Genomic DNA, 21,916 nt, shown 5'->3' with positions numbered 1-21,916 from the left:
TGACCACTGACTCCGTGGCTCCAATCTTCATCTTTTTAAACAACCTTTCGAGTCCAATTAATAATGTGCGCGTCCGACCCGGACCCAGCCTGACCCGACACAAGCCCGAAAGCCGGACCCGGAAGAGCTACCCAACCCGAACCTGAAACATGCTGTCGGGTCCCGTCGGATTCGGGTCGGGTAGCAGGCCTCTAATCTCTTGTTTCTTGACTTGTCCCACTACCATTTGCTTTGGCCTTGCACCACCAACCTTTTTATCGTTAAATCTCTCCTGCCTTCCACCTTATCACAGACTTTCCCTTTTGTTCTTTTTCCACCTTCCCCCCTTTCACTTGCTTAAAACCTATTACATCTCTCTAATTTTTGCCAATTCTGATGAAAGGTCATCGGCCTGAAATGTTAACGCTGTTTCTCTCTCCACAGATGCTGCCTGATCGGCTGAGTAATTCAAGCATTTTCTCTTTTATTTCAGAGTTCCAGCATCACCAGTACTGTGCTTTTTTAATTTTAGTGAAGCTTAGTTTTATTTGGAAAACCTTTTTAAGTTCCCAGAAACGGTATTAAATCATAGAATGGTGACAGCACAGAGAGGCCATTCCGCCCATCAAGTCTGCCCCAGCTTTCTGCAGGAGCAAGTCAGCTAGTCCCCTGCCCTTGCCCAGTAACCCTGTATATTTTTTCTCCTCAGGTGCTTATCCATTTTGAAATCCACGAGTGAATCTACCTCCACCGTATTGTCAAGCAGTGCATTCCAGATCCAAATCATTCGCCACCTAAAAAACTGTTTTCTCATGTTGCCTTTGGTTCTTTCGCTAATCACCTTAAATCTGTTTTCTCTGGCTCTTGACCCTTTCGCCAAATGGGACAGTTTCTCTCTATCTACTCTGTCTAGACCTCTGTTTAAACACATATACCAAATCTCCTCTCAACCTTCTCTTCAACAAGGAGAACAACTCCTGCGTCTCCAATCCATATACATAACTGAAGTGCCTCATCACTGGAATGATTCTCGTAAAGTTTTTCTGCACCCTCTCTAAAACTTTCACACTCTTCCGAAACTGCAGTGCCCAGAATTGAGCACAATAGTCCAGTTAAGGCCAAACCAGAGTTTTATAAAGTGTCAGCATAACTTAAAAGCAAAATACTGCAGATGCTGGAAATCTGAAATAAAAACAAGAAATGCCGGAAATACTCAGCAGGTCTGGCAGCATCTGTGGAGAGAGAAGCAGAGTTAACGTTTCAGGTCAATGACCCTTCATCAGAACTGGTTCTCAGTATTTCCAGCATTTCTTGTTTTTATGTCATTATAACTTCCTTGCTTTTGTACTCTATGCCTCTATTTATAAAGCCCAGGATCCCATATGCCTTTTTAACCACTTTCTCAACCTGTCCTTCCACCTTCAATGATTTGCGCACATATACCCCAGGTCTCCCTCTGTTCTGGCACCCCCTTTAGAATTGTACCTTTTAGTTCTTTTGTCTCTCCTTATTCTTTCTACCAAAATGGATCACTTTGCACTTCTCTGCATTGAATTTCATCTGCCACATGTCCACCACCCTATGTCCTCTTGAAATCCATCACAAACCTCCTCAGAATTCACAATTATTCTATATTTTGTGTTACTGTAAATTTTGAAATTGTGCCGTGTACACCAAAGTCTAAGTCATTAATATAGATCAAGAGAAACATCCTCTTAGTACTGATCCCTGGGGAACACCAGTGTATACCTTCCTCCAGTCCGAAAAACAACTATTTACCACTAGATTCTGTTTCCTATCACTCAACCGACTTCGTATCCATGCTGCCACTGCCCCGTTTATTCCATGGGCCTCAACTTTGCTGACAAGCCTGTTATGTGGCACTTTATTAGGCACCTTTTGGAAGTCCATATACACCAAATCAACTGCATTACCCTCATCAACCCACTCCAGTACCTCATCAAAAAACTCAATCAAGTTAATTTGCCTTCAACAAAACCACGCTGGCATGGCTTTCCTTAATTAATCCACTCTTGCTTAAACAAGTGACTGTTAATTATTCCCCGGATGATCGTTTCTAAATGATTTCCTACCACCAAGGTTAAACTGACTGGCCTATAATTGCTGGGTTTATCCTTACACCCTTTCCTGAACAAGGTGTAACATTTGCAATTCTCCAGTCCTCTGGCGCCATCCCTGTATCTAAGGAAGATTGGAAGACCTCTGCAATTTCCAACCTTACTTCCCTCAGCATCCTCAGATGCATCCCATCCAATCCTAGTGACTTATCAACTTTAAGTACAGCCAGATTTCTAATACATCCTCTTTATCAATTTTTAGCCCACCCAGTATCTCAATTACCTCCTCCTTCACTATGACTTTGGCAGCATCTTCTTCCTTGGTAGCACACCTAAGTATAAAAATCTTGAGCTAGCCATTTTCTAATGCTTAAACATGTCCACCCACTCCTTTTCACATCTGGCTGAACAAATAGCATGAGGACTCTTCATTTTCTATCAAAATTCAAAAATAGTCTCTTCATCGAAAGAACATGGATATATCAAAACCTTTTCAAAGTAGGTAACAATCTTCAAAAACTTGAAAGATATGGTTCTAAAATGCAAAATATACCTCTAATAGGCCAATAGCATGGATTTGTTGAAGGCAAACTAACTTGATTGAGTTTTTTGATGAGGTACTGGAGAGGGTTGATGAGGGTCTTCTCTTCTTTGGCCTCCTTATCTCGAGAGACAATGGATACGTGCCTGGAGGTGGTCAGTGGTTTGTGAAGCAGCACCTGGAGTGGCTATAAAGGCCAATTCTAGAGTGACAGGCTCTTCCACAGGTGCTGCAGAAAAATTTGTTTGTCGGGGCTGTTACACAGTTGGCTCTTCCCTTGCGCCTCTGTCTTTTTTCCTGCCAACTACTAAGTCTCTTCGACTGAGATGAGGGCAATGCAGCTGATTTGGTGTATATGGACTTCCAAAAGGCGCTTAATAAAGTGTCACATAACAGACTTCTCAGCAGATTTCCCACTACACCTTTGATAGACTACACCCACACCACACAGTACTTCACTCAAAATAAATTCTGCACATTTACAAACTTCCACAACTGCTCTAAGAAAAACGCTGAAATAAATTTAAGGTTTTCCTATAATTAGGAGGCATTGGTTTACATCCAAAGCCGAATAGGCGCCATGTCAGTGAAGTATATACTATATAGTGGGCAGCACAGTGGCGCAGTGGTTAGCACCGCAGCCTCACAGCTCCAGCGACCCAGGTTCAATTCTGGGTACTGCCTGTGTGGAGTTTGCAAGTTGTCCCCCTGTGACCGCGTGGGTTTTCGCCGGGTGCTCTGGTTTCCTCCCACAGCCAAAGACTTGCAGGTTGATAGGTAAATTGGCCATTCTAAATTGCCCCTAGTATAGGTAGGGGAATTGTGGGGATGTGGTAGGAATATGGGATTAATGTAGGATTAGTGTAAATGGCAGGTTGATGATTGGCACAGACTCGGTGGGCCGAAGGGCCTGTTTCATAGCTGTATCTCTAAATAAAATAAAATATTTGCTATGAAAGCACCCCTAAAACTTCTACTGAGAAAGAAATTAAAATAAATGCAAGCTCTTTCAATAAGAAATGTAGAGTTCCAGTTCTTTTTGGAAGTGGATCCAAAATTAGAAAGAATAAAAATTTATTTTGCTATGTATTTTTATACTTACCACTGAGTTATTGCTCTCATAGAGTATTGTTACCTGAACATTAAACAACCTTATTTTCTTTGGCCCCACTGCACATGGCAGAACAAATCATTATCTGATCCAATTTGGAATGCTACTTTTTTCATCTGCCTCACCAGTAAGATTTTAGGTTATTGTCCACATTAAGAACACACACATTTCAACTGAAGTTATTACTCCATTACAAAGCAGGGGTGTGTCATTTTAGCTATACAAATAGTCAGAAAGTATGGATCTTATTAAGAAGTTAAATTGCTCTGAATAACTAAATTGTCTTACAATAATATATGTTTATGAATTTAAGAATCATTACAAACATCTATCTATATTACCCGATACGAATAACAGCTTATCGCACTACTTTACAGCAACACTTTATTTTGGTACAGAGCACTAGGCCAGCAACAAGAAAGATGGCTCTAAGAGAGGGAACTGCTTTGCCACCCAGGAACCAGAAATTGGCCCAAACCTTTCACCAAAATGTCTGGCAGGGTGGGGGGTGGAGAATAGTTGATTTTAATGTAGGAACAGCGGGCTTTCTGTTTTTGAAAAGATGCTTACTTTTTAACGGATAAATCATAGAAGCATTTAGAATTTCCCCTAATTAGTTTAAGTTAGTAGTAGTATCATCATAAAAGAGCACGATAGTTTGATAAGCCAGCACATATGAACTTGCTTCTGGAAAGTGAACTGTTAGTGAAAGAAGAGTAACTTTGTTCAACTGTAGGGCAGGTGGTGCTGTATAATAATAGTGGGAGCAGACCTCTCTGAGGCCATTCGTTCTTCAGTGACCAAACTAAAGTATAAAATGAAAGGTAACACAATGGAGAAAGACTGAGAAAGCTTTGAGGTGTAGTGAGCTTGAGCATTTTCCATATTCCACCTTAAGAATTTCGTGCGTGAAAACTGCAAAATGCTGAGTTTAAGAAAATTGCTACATTTGTCAAAATACTGTTCCAAGTTGCAGGATACAACTCTTTTTATTGAAATCCTCAATACTAACCAAAATAATCCATGAAATGTCAGATGTCAATTCATTACGTTTGAAATAAATTAAAAGGCAAAGTGCTTTGAACTGAATTTAAAGTGATTACTTTTTACCTCTGTACTGTCCAGTCTATCAATCACAACTTTTTTTTTATTTTAGAGATACAGCACTGAAACAGGCCCTTCGGCCCACCGAGTCCATGCCGACCAACAACCACCCATTTATACTAACCCTACAGTAACCCCATATTCCCTACCTACACTAGGGGCAATTTACAACAGCCAATTTACCTATCACCTGCAAGTTTTTGGCTATGGGAGGAAACCGGAGCACCCGGCGAAAACCCACGCGGTCACAGGGAGAACTTGCAAACTCCGCACAGGCAGTACCCAGAATCGAACCCGGGTCCCTAGAGCTGTGAGGCTGTGATGCTAACCACTGCACCACTGTGCCGCCCACATAGTGTACACTGGGGATCAGAAGCAATAGCTACTTTTTATGTTCAGATTCATTTTTTTAAACAAACATAAACCTCTCATGCCCTGAAACTCTTCAGTAAGAAAAATAAACGGATTATGGAGAGGAAAAGCTTTTTTTTGAAGACAAAAAGTACTACTGTAAATGATTTTTAAACAAGCGTGGTCTATTCTGATCAATGTGTCAGTTAGATTTTTTCTGTTAGAATGCACTGCCTTAAGGGTGGTGAAAGCAGATTCAAAAAGCAATTGGATATATACTGGAAACAGAAAACATTTTGGGGCTATGGGGAAAGAACAAAGGAGTGGGGCTAGTTCCATAGCTCTTTCAAAGAGCTGGCACAGGCATGATGGCCCAAATGGCCTCCTTCTGTAGTAACTGCACTGTAAGTAATCATATGGTTATACAGCTTTACAATTTTGGATACTGCTTCATTCAAATTTTGGCTTATCCGAGCCTCTGGAAAATGTGCACATCTAATAGGACTATCAATCAAAGAAAGGAGTAAGGGCCACAAAAACAAAGTTCTACTGAAAATATTAAAAATCAAATAAAATACATTTTCAGGTGGTGACCCAGCAGCTGCAAAAGTACAGATTTGTTCTCCTGATGACAACAGTTCAAATTAAATCCCACCTTCAACTGACATTCACATTGAAGGACAAATGCTCAAGCCTTGGCATAGCCATCTGTGGAAGGTCCCAGGGGATCTATGGAGGTGGGGTTCCACCACACACTTCTCAATGCACTCTTGGGAGATCTTTGAGGAATAGAACTATTAGAAATGTCGGTATATACAGGGAGGTCGGATTGCATAACCTTGGAAAGGGAAATAAGCCAAGTGCTTTCTAGAGATACATGTGAATGACAACTCAAGTTTCATGCTAAGATCATCGTTTTTAACAAGATGTACAAAAAAAACAAATTGAATCAACACTTACCTCAGCTCTTTTTTAACCTCTTCATAGTCAGACTGTCCTTTTAACTTTTCCTCTAGTTGCTTCAAAACAGATAGAATCATTTATAAAACATCATAAAAATAGAAGTCCACTAAAAAGTGCAATCATTTACTGTTCTGCCCAACAACCCAAAAAGTAGCACTCTGCAAAACTCTTATCAGATAGATAACTTCTTGATTACCTCAAAAACACAATGTATAACACTCCCATTTCAATCATACAGCTATTATCACTATTTCCAAAAAGACTATCTTTCAAAGAAGTAAGAATAATTTATCATCTGTTTAGTTTAAATGACACATGGCTGACATATCCTACTTGAGCTACAAATTCCTTAATCCCTGTAAATTATTTCCTCTACTCAGCAATGAAGCTCCAAATCAGCTATTCTCCACACGGCATAGGAACTTATCCAATTGCTCTAATAATTTAGTGTCTGTTCAATTTAAACAAGAAATGTAACCCTGGAACAGCTAGACATATGCAAAAGAAATCTGTTGACTTGAAATTATACATGCATCAAAAATTACAGGTTAAAAGCATGGTCTGAAATCTTCCACAGAGTACATTAATTTTATAAAGCCTATAACCTAGAAATTGAGGAGTGTTCTCTTACCTTGAGTGTGCTGTTCTTTACACTGAGCTGCTGCTCTAGTTGTGAGACCTGACTTGCTGTGGTCTCACGGAGTTTGGTCAGATTTGCCTGCAACCTCTGTACGTCCTCAACTAACTGCATTATCTCCCGGTCTTTCGCTGCCAATTCAACCTCAAGACTTGATCGTGTTAGCACTTCGATAGCTTGTTCCTAATAAACAGGACCCAGAACACAATATTTGTCTGTATCTTTTCTGAAATGGTTTTCAAATCACATTAAATACTGCACTTTTGGAGGATAAGGTCAAATCTTTATGCTTCATTCATCAATTTTAAACATTTTAGACAGGAGAAATATTTAATAGCTTTGTCTATTGCCATAGATACTTCAGCTTACAAAAGTGGCCTTGAATTTACAAAAAAAACTTCAATCTTCAGGTGTGGGAGTTTATAACACATTTTCTCTAAATGATGTTGCTTCTCCATTTTAGTTCTCTCAAGCTAATTGCGTACTATGCGCTCTCCATCATGCCACAGGCCTTCATTGTTCTTCCCTCCTGTCCCCACCCCCCACCTTTCCTTGGCTTAAAAATTGTTACATCTTTAACATCTTCCAGGTCTGAAAAGTTATGCACCTGAAATGTGAACTATGTTTCTATCTCCACAGATGCTGCCTGACCTACTGATTTCCGGCATTTTCTATTTTCATTGAACAGTCCACATGGCTTTTCCAAAATGACATTTTAAAGCAAGACTCAAATTAATTTAAGTAGGAAAAACAAAATAGACTTAGAACTGGGAAGACATAAAAACTGAAAAATAATTTCAATCAACTATCTGCCAAAATTTGTAGCAGGCTTTACAAATTCAAGAGAATTGCAATTCCACTACAAGTTCAGCACTGAGGCAGTTTGCTGATCACTCCACACCGTTAAACTGGTGTAGTGTAAATCTAGAGTCTGGGCACTTAGCTGACAGGAGAGTACTTTGAGACTGCTTCCTCCAGTGAGTTGGCCCCTTCTCTCCAGAGTTAGGTCAGATTCTGACTCCAGATTTAAACTGCATTTACACAATAACCCTAGTATCGTTGCCAAGAAATTGTTTCACATTGACACTTCAGTTATAGTAAAATGGGTTCAAGGACAAAAATGGTTTGATCACACTGCATTGAGAGACTGAGCTTAAAATCATGGAATAGCACAGTGCAGGAGGAGGTCATTCGGCCCATCGAGTCTGTACTGGCTCATTAGAAGAGCAATCCAGTTATTCCCACTCCCCACACATCCCATATTCCTGCAATTCTTTCTCCTTGAAGTATTTATCTAATTTCCTTTTGAAGGCTACGATTGCACCTGTCTCCACCACCCTATCAGTCAGTGCATTCCAAATCCTAACCATGCATTGCCTGAAAACGTTTCTCACGTTCTTCTTCCAATCACCTTAAACCTGTCTTCTCTGATTATCAACCCTTCAGCCGTTTTACTCTCTCTAAACACTTCATGATTTAAAACACCTCTATCAAATCTCCTCTGACCCTTCTCCGCTTTAAGGAGAAAAACCACAGCTTCTCCAGCCAATCCACAGTAATTCCCCATCCCTGGAACCATTCCAGTAAATCACTTGTGTGCTCTATCCAAAGCCTTCATGTCCCCAGAACTGAACACAATACTCCAGCTGGGGCTGAACTAGTGCTTTTTGCAGGTTTAGCATAACTTGCTGACTTTTACAGTTTTTGCCTACATTTATGAAACCCAGGATGCCATATGTTTTATTAACTGCATTGTTAACCTGTCCTGCTTTCTTAAAAGATTTGTGCATGAACAAGTCTCTCTCTTGCACCCTCTTTAAAACTGTACCTTGTAGTAAGATTTAAGGTAGTTATGGAAAAGGACAAAATAAAAGTACTGATTGGGGGAAGGCCGATTTCAATATGATAAAACAGGATCTGGCCAAAGTGGACTGGGAGCAGCTTACTTGTAGCAAAGTCTACATCAGACCAGTGGGAGTCATTCAAAAAGGAAATGAGAGAGTTCAGGGCCAACATTTTCCCGTAAAGATGAAGGGTAGGGCCAGGGAATCCTGGATGTCAAGGGAGATAGAGGATTGGATAAGGAAAAAAAGGAGGCTTCTGGCAGATTCAAAGCGCTGAAAACAACAGAGGCCCTAGAGGAATATAGAAAGTGTAGGAGGGTACTTAAAAAAGTAATTAGAAGAGCAAAGAGGGGACATGAAAAAACACTGGTGGACAAGATAAAGGAAAATCCCAAGGCATTTTATAAGAATATTAAGGGCAAGAAGATAACCAGGGAAAGGGTAGAGCCCATTAGGGATCAAAGTGACAATCTGTGTGTGGAGCTGGAGGACATGGGTCATGTTTTAAATGATTACTTTTCATCTGTGTTCACTATGGAGAAAGATGATGTAGGTGTAGAGATCAGGGAGGGGGTTTGTGATATACTTGAACAAATTAACATTGAAAGGGAAGACGTATTAGCTGTTTTAGCAGGCTTAAAAGTGGATAAATCCCCAGACCCGGATGAGATGTATCCCAGGCTGTTATGGGAGGCAAGGGAGGAGATAGCAGGGGTTCTGACACAAACTTTCAAATCCTCTCTGACCACAGGAGAGGTACCAGAGGATTGGAGGACAGTGAATGTGGTAACATTATTCAAGAAGGGTAGCAGGAATAAACCAGGTAACTACAAGCCAGTGAGTCTAACATCAGCGGTACGGAAACTATTGGAAAAAATTCTGAGGGACAGATTTAATCTCCACTTGGAGAGGCAGGGATTAATCAGGGATAGTCAGCATGGCTTTGTCCAACAAACTTGACTGAATTTTTCGAGGAGGTGACTAGATGTGTAGGTGAGGGAAAGGCAGTTGATGTAGTCTGAATGGATTTTGATAAGGTCCCGCAGAGGAGATTGGTTAAGAAGGTAAGATCCCATGGGATCCAGGGCAATTTGGCAAATTGGATCCAAAATTGGCTTAGTGGCAGGAGGTAGGGGATGATGGTCGAGGGTTGTTTTTGCGAATGGAAGCCTGTGACCAATGGTGTACCACAGGGATCAGTGCTGGGACCCTTGCTGTTTGTGGTGTACATTAATGATTTAGACACGAATATAGGAGGTATGATCAGTAAGTTCGCAGATGACATGAAAATTGGTGGTGTCGTAAATAGTGAGAAGGAAAGCCTTAGATTACAGGACGATATAGATGGGCTGGTAAGATGGGAAGAGCAGTGTCAAATGCAATTTAATCCTGAAAAGTGTGAGGTGATGTATTTTGGGAGGACTAACAAGGCAAGGGAATATACAATAGATTGTAGGACCCTAGGAAGTACAGACGGTTACAGGGACCTTGGTGTACTTGTCCACAGATCACTGAAGGCAGCAGCATAGGTAGATAAGGTGGTTAGGAAGGCATATGGGATACTTGCCTTTATTAGCAGAGGCATAGACTATCAGAGCAGGGAGGCTATGATGGAGCTGCACAAAATGCTAGTTAGGCCACAGCTGGAGTACTGTGTACAGTTCTAGGCACCACACTATAGGAAGGATGTGATTGCACTGGAGAGGGTGCAGAGGAGATTCACCAGGATGTTGCCTGGGCTGGAGCATTTCAGCTATGAAGAGAGACTAGATAGGCTAGGGTTGTTTTCCATACAGCAGAGAAGGCTGATGGGGGACCTGATTGAGGTATACAAAATTATGAGGGGCATTGATAGGATAGATATGAAGAAACATTTTCCCTTAGCGGAGGGATCAATAACCAGGGGGCATAGATTTAATTTAATGGGCAGGAGGTTTAGAGGGGATTTGAGGAAAAAACTTTTCACGCAGAGGGTTGTTGGAATCTGGAACACACTACCTGAAGGGGTGGTAGAGGCAGGAACCCTCACAACATTTAAGTAGTATTTAGATGAGCACTTGAAACACAATAGTATACAAGGCTACTGGCCAAGTGCTGGAAAATGGGATTAGAATAGATAGGTGCCTGATGGCGGGCACAGACACGATGGGCTGTATGACTCTATGCATGGTGTCTCCTCATTATTCACTACAAAATGTATCACACTTCCCTGCATTGAATTTCATCAGCCATGTTTCCACCCATTTCACCTGCCTGTTTATGTCCTCTTGAAGTCTATTACTATCTCACTCACTGTTACTACACCTCCAGGTTTTGTGTCATCAGCAAATTCCAAAACTGTGGAATTCCAAAATTCCAAAACCCCAAATCCAAGTCATTAATGTGCATCAAAAACAGCAGTGGTCCTACCACTGAACCCTGGTGAACTCCACTGTATACCTCCCACCAGTCTAAAAAAAGCCATTCACCACAACTTTCAAAAGGCTTTCGATAAGGTCCCACATAAGAAATTAGCATGCAAAAGTAAGCACATGGGATTGGGGATGGACATGGATAGAGAACTGGTTGGCAGACAGGAAATAAAGAGTAGGAATAAACGGGTCTTTTTCCGAGTGGCAGGCAGTGACTAGTGGGGTACCGCAGGGATCAGTGCTAGGACCCCCACTATTCACAATATATATTAATGATATAGATGAGAGAATTAAATGTGATATATCCAAGTTTGCAGATGACACAAAGCTGAGTAGGAGTGTGAGCTGTGAGGAGGAGGCAGAGAAGCTCCAGTGTGATTTGGACAGGTTGACTGAGTGGGCAAATACATGGCAGATGCAGTATAATGTGGATAAATGTGTGGTTTTCCACTTTGGTTGTAAAAACAGAAAGGCAGATTATCTGAACGGCGATAGATTTAGAAAGGGGGAGATGCAGCGAGACCTGGGTGTCTTTGTGCACCAGTTGCTGAAAGTAAGTATGCAGGTGCAGCAGACAGATAAGAAGGCAAATGGTATGTTGGCCTTCAGAGCGAGAGGATTCGAGTGCAGGAGCAAGGATGTCTTGCTGCAGTTATACAAGGCTTTGGTGAGACCACATCTGGAATATTGTGTGCAGTTTTAGTCTCCTTATCTGAGGAAGGATGTTCTTGCTATGGAGGGAGTGCAGCGAAGGTTCACCAGACTGATTCCTGGGATGGCAGGACTGACGTATGAAGAGAGATTGGGTCGATTAGGCTTGTATTCACTAGAGTTCAGAAGAATGAGAGGGAATCTCACAGAAACCTACAAAATTCTAACAGGACTGGACAGACTAGATGCAGGAAGGATGTTCCTGATGACGGGGGAGTCCAGGACCAGGGGTCACAGTCTAAGGATAAGGGGTAAGCCATTTAGGACTGAGATGAGGAGGGATTTCTTCACCCAGAGAGTGGTGAATCTGTGGAATTCTCTACCACAGAAAGCAGTTCAGGCCAAATCATTAAATATATTCAAGAAAGAGTTAGATATAATTCTTAGGGCTAAAGGGATCAAGGGATATGGGAAGAAACCGGGAACAGGGTACTGAGTTTGGATGATCAGCCATGGTCGTATTGAATCGCAGTGCAGGCTCAAAGGACCGAATGGCCTACTCCTGCTATTTTTTCTATGTCTCTAACCGTTTTCTATCCCTCAGCCAATTTTATGTCCATGCTCCTTTTTATCCCAAGGGCTTCAACTCTGCTAACAAGCCAAATATGTGGTACTTTATCAAACACCTTTTGAAAATCAATACAGACATCAACTACCTTCATACACCCTCTGTTATCTCATCAAAAAAAACAATCAAGTTAGTCAAACATGATTTGCCCTTAATATTTCCATGCTTGCTCTCCTTTATTAGTTCATGCTTGTCCAAGTTGCTTTTCATTTTCACCTGGATTATTGTTTCTAAAAGTTTCCCCACCATCAACGTTAATGTGACTGGAAATATTCAGCAGGTTTGGCAGTATCTGTTTCTCTCTCCACAGATGCTGCCAAAGCTGAGTATTTCCAGCATTTCTGCTTTTATTTCAGAATTCCAGCATCAGTGGTATTTTGTTTTCATTGAAGTGGCTGGCCTGTAATTGCCAGCTTTGTCCTTCTCCCTTTTTTGAACAAGGTTTTAACATTTGCAATCCCCTAGTGCTTTGGCTCCAGCCACCTGTAACAAAGGAGGATTGGATGATTGTGGCCAGCTCCTCTGCAATTATGATCCTTACTTGCCTTAACTGCCTAAGATGTACCCTATTTAGTCTGGGTGACATCCACTTTAAGCAATGCCAGATTTTCTAGCACCTCCTCTTTATTTTTTTTTATCTCATCCGGTATTCCAGCAAGCTCATTTTTGACCATAGCTCTGTAAAGATTGGTTCCTTGGCAAACAATGATGCCAAGTGGTTATTCAGTATCTCAGCTATGTGTTCTGCTTCCACCAACTGTTTTCCATATTGGTCCCTAATCGACCCATCGGTTGTTCCTCTGGCTACAAATAAATGGTAGTCACACGGTGCAGACCAGTGTTTAATGCTGCAGTGTGGCAGCCTGGTTCTTTTGAAAGAGAGCTTTCTCCCAACAATGCTCTCCTCTATGGAGAACAGAGGACACCTATCACTTCAGAATATGGAACATGACTGCCGGGGCAAAATGAATTTTTGTCTGTGTTGAATTTTTTAAACTTGCGTTTCTGTATTGCTAGAATCAGTATGTAAGGGGTTAGTGACCAAGATCATACAAAGTACCTTGGTTAGCAGCAGCTAACAATTCAGATCAGATAGTTATCTGGGAGAAGGACAAATTCATTATAGACAATTCAATGGCGATGTAAAGTGTTTACTAGTTCATCATTCAAGGGGACCATCATTTACATTTGCAAATATCTTGTGCTATTGTCAGAGGTGACTCCATTGTCCCAACAATATGCAGCAGTTTAAGAGGACATTCCATTCAATTCACACAGCATGGCACTATATCCCTGGTAATGATTCAAAGGACAGCTTCCCCCACCCACCCCCACCCCACGGTAATGACTTTGACGAACATCTATTTCTGACTTCTTTGAAGTGACTGGCTGGTGTCCTTTGTAATTGACTGGTCAATGGGCAGAGATATCATCTCACAAAATTGATAGCAGCAGCGCTCAGCAAAAGGCAGTGTGGAGTCAACATTTGAAACTTGGTAGCTAATGGCAATAGTTTTCCACGTTTTCAAAGCCTGAGCCAGCTTAGGCAGGAAGAGCTAACCTAATGTAAGCTTACAAGTAAGTGATCTTTTGTTTTAGGGTCATGTTTAAACAGAAAGTTGTGTCATTGTTGTTACATGGCAAGAGATATAGGAATATAACTTTGTTAAACTGTGTATTGCTCATTTAACTAATTTATGCAAATAAAAACACTTTATAAGTTCAAAGCCAGTGCCTCAAATTGCTACAGGTGTTTATTAGTTCACCACCTGTGGAGGAGAAATTGCGTTGCAGTACATGGTACATTCCAGTAACTGGTGTATTGTTTATCTAGATATTGGGAAGGGTACACTTCAGATCACGGAGGACATGAAGTCTGCTTAAAGGAGTGGCCGGTGATGCTGAGCCAGACAGAATATCTGGCGGAAAAAAAAACTGTGAAAGAGACACTGTCGCAGTTTGGCTGTAAATTCATGAGAAAAAAATTCTGAATTTATTTTTATTTTTCAGATTCTGGTTCAGTGTTATCAGACGTGATACATTTCAGCCTTTTGTTTATGTCAAAGATTGCAGGTTCCCCTAGAAGGATGGGAGGATTATTTTCAACACCTAGTGTGTTTCACATTTATTTCTATGGTGGTCCTATGGGTTTTCTGAGATTATTTTTGGAATGTAAGAGGTATGGGTGGGATCAACGTCATGTACCTGGTGTTCTTATACTGTTTCATACTGCTGCATTGTTTTGAGTCTTGACTGACCCTATGCTGCAAGAAAAAGATTCTGACCTCATTGTAAATCAGGAACTTCTGCTTGCAACAGAGAGAAACAAAGCAGCAACTTCAGATAGGAGCTACATCCAGGACCAAAACGAAGAAGTGCATAAAGAAACTAGAGAACTTCACTGAACTGCAGAGTAGGAAGAATAGTGCTTCTGGCATCTCGGGAAGAGTATCTCAGCAATGTGGGGGAGGGGAAGGAAACATCTGTGATCCAGGGAGAAAGAAAGAGTCTGTGATCTGGGGTAAAGGCCTGCTCAGGTCAGGGAAAAAAAACTCAACCCGAACCTGTCAGAACCACATCGGACCCAAGCCCCTCCAATTTTTCCTGCGCCCGACCTGACCCGACCACCAGAAAGTTCACTTTACCTACCTTGCAATTCCGAATCTGCAGGAAGCTGCAGCATGAGCGCGATGACGTCAAAGAGACGCTCACTGCGCAGACTCAGAGTTTCCCTCTTTGATGTCCCGGACTCCCAGCTCAGGAAGGCTTTTCACCTTTTGACACTTAGTAAACTCAGCTTCCCAGCAGAGCAATACTTACTGTGTGTCCCCGACCCGGACCCAGCCTGACGTGAGCCCTAAAGCCGGACCCGGAAGAGCGACCCGACCCGAACCCGACAGATGTCATCGGGTCCCATCAGGTTCCAGCCGGGTAACAGGCCTTTAATCTGGGGAGGAAGGAACAGAGTATCTGTGATTGGGAGTGGGGGGGGGGGGTGTGGTGGTGTGGAGAAACAGTGTCTCTGTGATCAAGGTGGGGGGGTGGGGAACAGAGAGTTTGTGATCGGAGGATGTGGGGGGACAAATAGTCTGCAATTGGGGGTAGTGGAGAACAGAGTATCTAAGATCGAGGGGGGGGAGGTGGGGTGGGGTAACAGTCTGATCAGGAGGGGCAGGGAATAGAGTGACTGTGATCAGGGGCAACGGGAGGGGAATAGATAGTCTGTGATTGGGGGTGGGGGGGCGCGTTGGGAATAGTGTGTCAGTGATTGGGGGTGTCAGGGAACAGAGTGCCTGTGGTTGGGGAGTGGGGGAGGGGGGGGGGGGGGTCGGGAACAGACTGACTGTGGTTGGGCGGGGGGGGGGGGGGGAGGAGGGTTAGGGAACAGAATGCCTGTGGTTGTGGGGGTCGGGTATCAGGGAACAGAATGTCTGTGGTTTGGGGGGGGGGGGGGTATCAGGGAACAGAGTGTCTGCGGTTGCGGGGGGGGGGGGGTGTATCAGAGAACAGAGTGCCTGTGGTTAGGGGGGGTGGGGGTCAGGGAACAGAGTGTCTGTGGTGGGGGGGGGGTATCAGGGAACAGAGTGTCTGTGGTTTGGGAGGAAGGGGGGGTATCAGGGAACAGAGTGTCTGTGGTTGGGGTGGGGGGGGGGTATCAGGGAACAGAGTGTCTGTGGTTGGGGGGGGGGGTATCAGGGAACAGAATGTCTGTGGTGGGGGAGGGGTACCAGGGAACAGAGTGTCTGTGGTTTGCGGGGAAGGGAGGGGTATCAGGGAACAGAGTGTCTGTGGTTGGGGGGGGTCAGGGAACAGAGTGTCTGTGGTGGGGAAGGGGGGGTATCAGGGAACAGAGTGTCTGTGGTTGGGGGGGGTATCAGGGAACAGAGTGTCTGCGGTTGCGGGGGGGTGTATCAGGGAACAGAGTGACTGTGGTTGGGGGGGGGGGGTATCAGGGAACAAAGTGTCTGAGGTTGCGGGGGGGGGGGGGGCGATCGGGAAAAGAGTGCCTGTGGTTGGGGGGGAGGGGGGGTATCAGGGAACAGAGTGTCTGTGGTGGAGAGGGCGGCGGGGGGTCAGGGCACAGAGTGCCTGTGGTTGGGGGGGGGGGGTATCAGGGAACAGTGTGTCTGTGATTGGTGGGGGGGGGAGTATCAGAGAACAGAGTGTCTGTGGTTGGAGGGGGGGAGAGTATCAGAGAACAGAGTGTCTGTGGTTGGGGGGGGGGGGAGTATCAGAGAACAGAGTGTCTGTGGTTGGTGGGGGGGAGAGTATCAGAGAACAGAGTGTCTGTGGTTGGGGGGGGGGAGTATCAGAGAACAGAGTGTCTGTGGTTGGGGGGGAGTATCAGAGAACAGAGTGTCTGTGGTTGGGGGGGGTATCAGAGAACAGAGTGTCTGTGGTTGGGGGGGGGTATCAGGGAACAGAGTGTCTGTGGTTGTGGGGGGGGGAGTATCAGAGAACAGAGTGTCTGTGGTTGAAGGGGGGGGGGGTGTCAGAGAACAGAGTGTCTGTGGTTGGGGGGGGGGGTAACAGGGAACAGAGTGTCTGTGGTTGGGGGGGGGGTAACAGGGAACAGTGTGTCTGTGGTTGGGGGGGGGGGGAGTATCAGAGAACAGAGTGTCTGTGGTGGGGGGGGTGTATCAGGGAACAGTGTGTCTGTGGTTGGGGGGGGGGGGAGTATCAGAGAACAGTGTGTCCGTGGTTGGAGGGGGGGGGGGTGGTGTCAGAGAACAGAGTGTCTGTGGTGGGGGGGGAGTATCAGAGAACAGAGTGTCTGTGGTTGGGGGGGGGGTATCAGGGAACAGAGTGTCTGTGGTTGGGGGGGGGGGGTGTCAGAGAACAGAGTGTCTGTGGTGGGGGGGGGGGTATCAGGGAACAGTGTGTCTGTGGTTGCAGGGGGGAGTATCCGAGAACAGAGTGTCTGTGGTTGGGGGGGGTTATCAGGGAACAGTGTGTCTGTGGTTGGGGGGGGGGGAGTATCAGAGAACAGTAGGTCTGTGGTTGGGGGGGGGGGGGAGTATCAGGGAACAGAGTGTCTGTGGTTGTGGGGGGGGGGGCGTGGTATCAGAGAACAGAGTGTCTGTGGTTGGGGGGGGGTGGTATCAGGGAACAGAGTGTCTGTGGTTGGGGGGTGGGGGGGAGTATCAGAGAACAGAGTGTCTGTGGTTGGGGGGGGGAGGGTATCAGGGAACAGATAGTCTGTGGTTGGGGGGGGGGTATCAGGGAACAGTGTGTCTGTGGTTGGGGGGGGGGGGTATCAGGGAACAGTGTGTCTGTGGTTGTGGGGGGGGGGCGGTATCAGAGAACAGAGTGTCTGTGTTTGGGGGGGGGGGGGGGTGGGGGCGTATCAGAGAACAGAGTGTCTGTGGTTGGGGGGGGTATCAGGGAACAGAGTGTCTGTGGTTGGTGGGGGGTGGGTCAGAGAACAGAGTGTCTGTGATTGGGGGGGGGAGGGGGAGATCAGGGAACAGAGTGCCTGTGGTTGTGGGGGGGGGAGGGGGGGGAGGGAACAGATAGTCTGTGATGGGGAGGAAAGCAGTGTGTCTGCGATCAGTGGGGTGGGGGGGGGGGGGGTGGAAACAATGTATTGTTGTCTGGGGAGGGGACAGAGTGTCACAGTGAACCGAAGGAAGAAGAATGATGGAATCCTGGCATGAACCAGTACATTCATCCCATTCTGCCTGTGTCAGCTCCTTGGAAGAACTATCCAATTAGTCCCGTTCCCCATAGCATTGCAATTTTTATTCCCTCTGAGTATTCATCCCTGTTGAAAGTTACTACTAAATCTGCTTCCAGCACCCTTTCAGGAAGTGCATTTCAGAGCACAAAAACTCACTTCATAAAAAATGTTTCCTCATGTCCCCTCTGGTTCTTTTACCAATCACCTGAAATCTGTGTCCTCTGGCTACTGATACTTCTGCCACTGGATATAGTTTCTGATAATTTCCTCTATCAAAACACACACGACCATCATCTCTGGTACCATTCTAGTAAATCTCTCCTGCATTCTCTCTAAGTCTCTGACATCCTTCCTAAAGAAGGTGGCCAGAATTGAATACAATATTCCAGCTGGGGCCTAACCAGTGTTTTGTAAAAAGTGTTTAACATAACTTCCTTGCTTTTGTACTCCATTCATAAAGCCAAGGATATGCCTTGTATAACGGCCTTCTCAATTTGTCCTGCCACCTTCAAAGACTTGTGCGTGTACCCCTCCAGATCTTTTTGTTCCTCCACCTCCTCTAAAATTGTACCATTTAGTTCATATTGCCTCTCCTCATTCTTCCCAAGAAATAAATCACTTCAAACTTCTCTGCGATAAATTTCATCTGCCATGTTTCTGCCCATTTCACCAGTTTGCCCATATCCTCCTCACTGTTCACTGCATTTCCCAGTTTTCTGTCATCTGCAAACTTTGACATTATGCCCTGTATACCCAAATTCAGGTCATCAAAATACATCAGAAAGACCAGTGGTCCTAATACTGACCCCTGGGAAACACCATTGTATACTACCCTCTAATCTGAAAAACAACCATTCACCACTACTCACTGCTTTGTCACTTAGCCAATTTTGTATCCATGCTGCCACTGTCACTTTATTCTTATGGGCTTTAACTTATCGAACAAATCTATTGTGCAGTACTTTATCAATTGCGTTTTGAAAGTCCATGTATACGTCATCAACCCTCTTTGTTACTTCATCAAAGAACTCCATCAAGTTAGTCAAGCACGATTTGCCTTTAACAAATATGTGCTGGCTTTCATTTATTAACCCATATTTTCCAAGTGGCAATTGATTTTGTCCTGGATTATGGTCTCTAAAATGTCCCCAATGCCAACAACTACCTGGCCTGTAGTTGTCAAGTGTATCACTCTCCACTTTTTTTTTGAATAGGAGTGTAACATTTGTAGCGTCCAGTCGTCTGGCACCACTCCCATATCTAAGAAGGTTGTCCCAGCACCTTCCCAATTTCTATCCTTCTATCCAGAAGATCTCCTTTTTGGTCTCTAATTGGTTCCACTATTCCTTTGACCACCTTTTTACTATTTATATGTTTATAGAAGACTTAGGGACTCTCTTTTATGTTACCCACGAATCTATTCTCACACACATTTCTTTTTCTAGGTCTCTCCTGTACTTTTCGTATTCAGCTTATTTCTCTACAAAATTATAAATTGGACTTTTATCATAAGCCTCTTATTTTGGTCTCATTTTAATCTCTTAATCTTCTGTCAACCAGGGAGCTGTAACTTTGGATGCCCTTCCCTTCCTCCTGAGGGGAATATGTATAGTCTGTACTGAAACTATCTCCTCTTTGAAAGTCTCACATTGCTAATTTCCTGTTTTACCTGCCAATTTTTGATTCTAATCCACCTGGGCCAGATCGCTCTTTAATTCAATGAAGTTAGTCCTTCTTCAGTTAAGTATTTTTTCTGGTCCTTTTCCATAACTATGATAAATAGAATGATATTCTGTTCACTGTTTACCAAATGTTTTTCCACTGAAACATGCACCATTTATCCCACTTTATTCTCCAGAACTAGATCCAGCCCTGCTTCCTTTCTCGTTGGCAGGAAACATACTGATCAATAATGGTCTCTTGTACATATTTCTGGAATCCCTCCCCCTCTTTGTCCTTTACACAGTAACTATCCCAGCCTACAATAGGATCATTGAAGTTTGCCATTATCACTACTCTGTAGCTCTTGCATCATTCTGCAATCTGCCTGCATACTTGCTTTTACCTCCTTCCCCCTATTTGGTGGCCCATTAGTATACACCCAGCAGCATAACACCTCCTCCTCTCTATTGTTCCTAATTCTACCCAAATAGATTCTGTCTTTGAACACTCTAGGTAACCTCATCTTTTTTAAGTGCTGCAATAGTATCTCTGATCATACTGCCATCTCTTCATCCTTTTCTCCTCCCTTATCTTTCCTGAATACATTGTAGTCAGGAATATTAACTTGGCCACTCCTCTCTTTGTTTGAGCCAGGTCTCTATTATTGCCATTGTATCAGTCCCATATGGCAACTTGTGGCTGCAGCTCACCAGCCTTATTTTTTGAGATACAGCACTGAAAGAGGCCCTTCGGCCCATCGAGTCTGTGCCGACCAACAACCACCCATTTATACAAACCCTACAGTAATCCCATATTCCCTACCACCTACCTACATTAAGGGCAATTTACAATGGCCAATTTACCTATCACCTGCAAGTCTTTGGCTGTGGGAGGAAACCGGAGCACCCAGCGAAAACCCACGCGGTCACAGGGAGAACTTGCAAACTCCACACAGGCAGTACCCAGAATTGAACCCGGGTCCCTGGAGCTGTGAGGCTGCGGTGTTAACCACTGCACCACCACTATCTCTGCATTTACGTACATGCAATCCAAACCCATCTTAGTCTGCCCGGTATTTCCCTGCGGTTTGATCCCTCCTATTTCTGAACTATTCTTTATTCTAATACTGTCTGTCTTTGTCCCAGTCCTCTCTGCGCATCGACCCTATTTCCACTAAACCGCTGGCCACCTAGCTTTCCTTCCTGATCTCCATGATAGCCAATATTGTTAACAGCTCTCCCTCTTCAGGTGTTGTCCTTCTCTCCTTGAAATCTGCCATCACCCCATCCTCAACAACACAACCCTTGATCTCACCAACTCTGCAAACTACTGCCCCATTTCCAACCTCCCTTTCCAATCCAAAGTCTTTGAACATGATGTTCACTCCCAAATCTGTGCCCATCTTTCCCAGAACTCCATGTTAAAATCCATCCTATCTCTGCTACAGTAGCAAAATTGTTCTTATCAAAGACACAGATGATATCTTATGTGTCTGTGAAAAAGGTAAACAATCCCTCTTCATCCTTCTCGACCTGTCTGCAGGCTTTGACACGGTTGACCACACCCCCCTCCTCCAACGCCTCTCCACTGTCATCCAGCTGGGTGGACTGCACTCACCTGGTTCCATTCTTATCTATCTAATTGTAGTCAGAGGATCACATGCAGTAGCTTCTCTTCCCACTCCTGCACTTTTACCTCTGGTGTCCCCCAAGGATCTGTCCTTGGGCCCCTCCTATTTCTCATCTACATGCTGCCTCTCGGCAACAGCAGCCAAAAAGAAAGCATCAGATTCCACATGTACCCTGATGACACCCAGCTCTACTTCATCACCACCTCTCTCGACTCTTCCACTGTTGCTAAATTATCAGACTGCTTGTCTGACATCCAGTACTGAATAAGCAGAAATTATCTCTAACTAAACATTAGGAAGACGGAAACTTTTGTCTTCAGTCCCCGCTACAAACTCTATTCCCCAGCTACCAACTCCATCACTCTTCCTAGAAACTGCGAGAGACTGAATCAGACTGTTCACAACCTTGGTGTCATATCTGACCCCAAGATTAGCTTGTGACCACATATCTGCAGCATCACTAAGACTGCCTATTTCCACCTCTGTAACTTCGCCTGACTCTGCCCATATCTCAGCTCACCTGTTGCTGAAACCCTCATCCATGCCTTTGTTACCTGTACACTTGAATACTCCAACACAATCTGGTCAGCCTGCCAAAATATATCTTCCGTAAACTTGAGGTCACCCAAAGTTCTGCTGCCTGTAT

At 44.2% G+C, this 21,916-nt stretch overlaps 1 protein-coding gene across 10 annotated transcripts in view; it reads right to left on the bottom strand.

The window, feature by feature from the left end:
• LOC137346547 (protein CASP-like) overlaps positions 1-21,916 on the bottom strand; it is a 734,295-nt gene that overhangs the window by 220,923 nt on the left and 491,456 nt on the right. For all 10 annotated transcript variants that reach the window (XM_068010023.1, XM_068010028.1, XM_068010027.1 and 7 more), the window contains 2 exons: positions 6,759-6,947; positions 6,125-6,183 (listed from right to left, as the gene is read on the bottom strand). In XM_068010023.1, the coding sequence (XP_067866124.1) occupies positions 6,125-6,183; positions 6,759-6,947 (248 nt within the window). The remainder of the gene's footprint in view (positions 1-6,124; positions 6,184-6,758; positions 6,948-21,916) is intronic.

This window comes from Heterodontus francisci, chromosome 30, assembly GCF_036365525.1.
Source record: "Heterodontus francisci isolate sHetFra1 chromosome 30, sHetFra1.hap1, whole genome shotgun sequence".
NCBI lineage: Eukaryota > Metazoa > Chordata > Chondrichthyes > Heterodontiformes > Heterodontidae > Heterodontus > Heterodontus francisci.
This window is presented reverse-complemented; position numbering and strand designations above follow the sequence as displayed.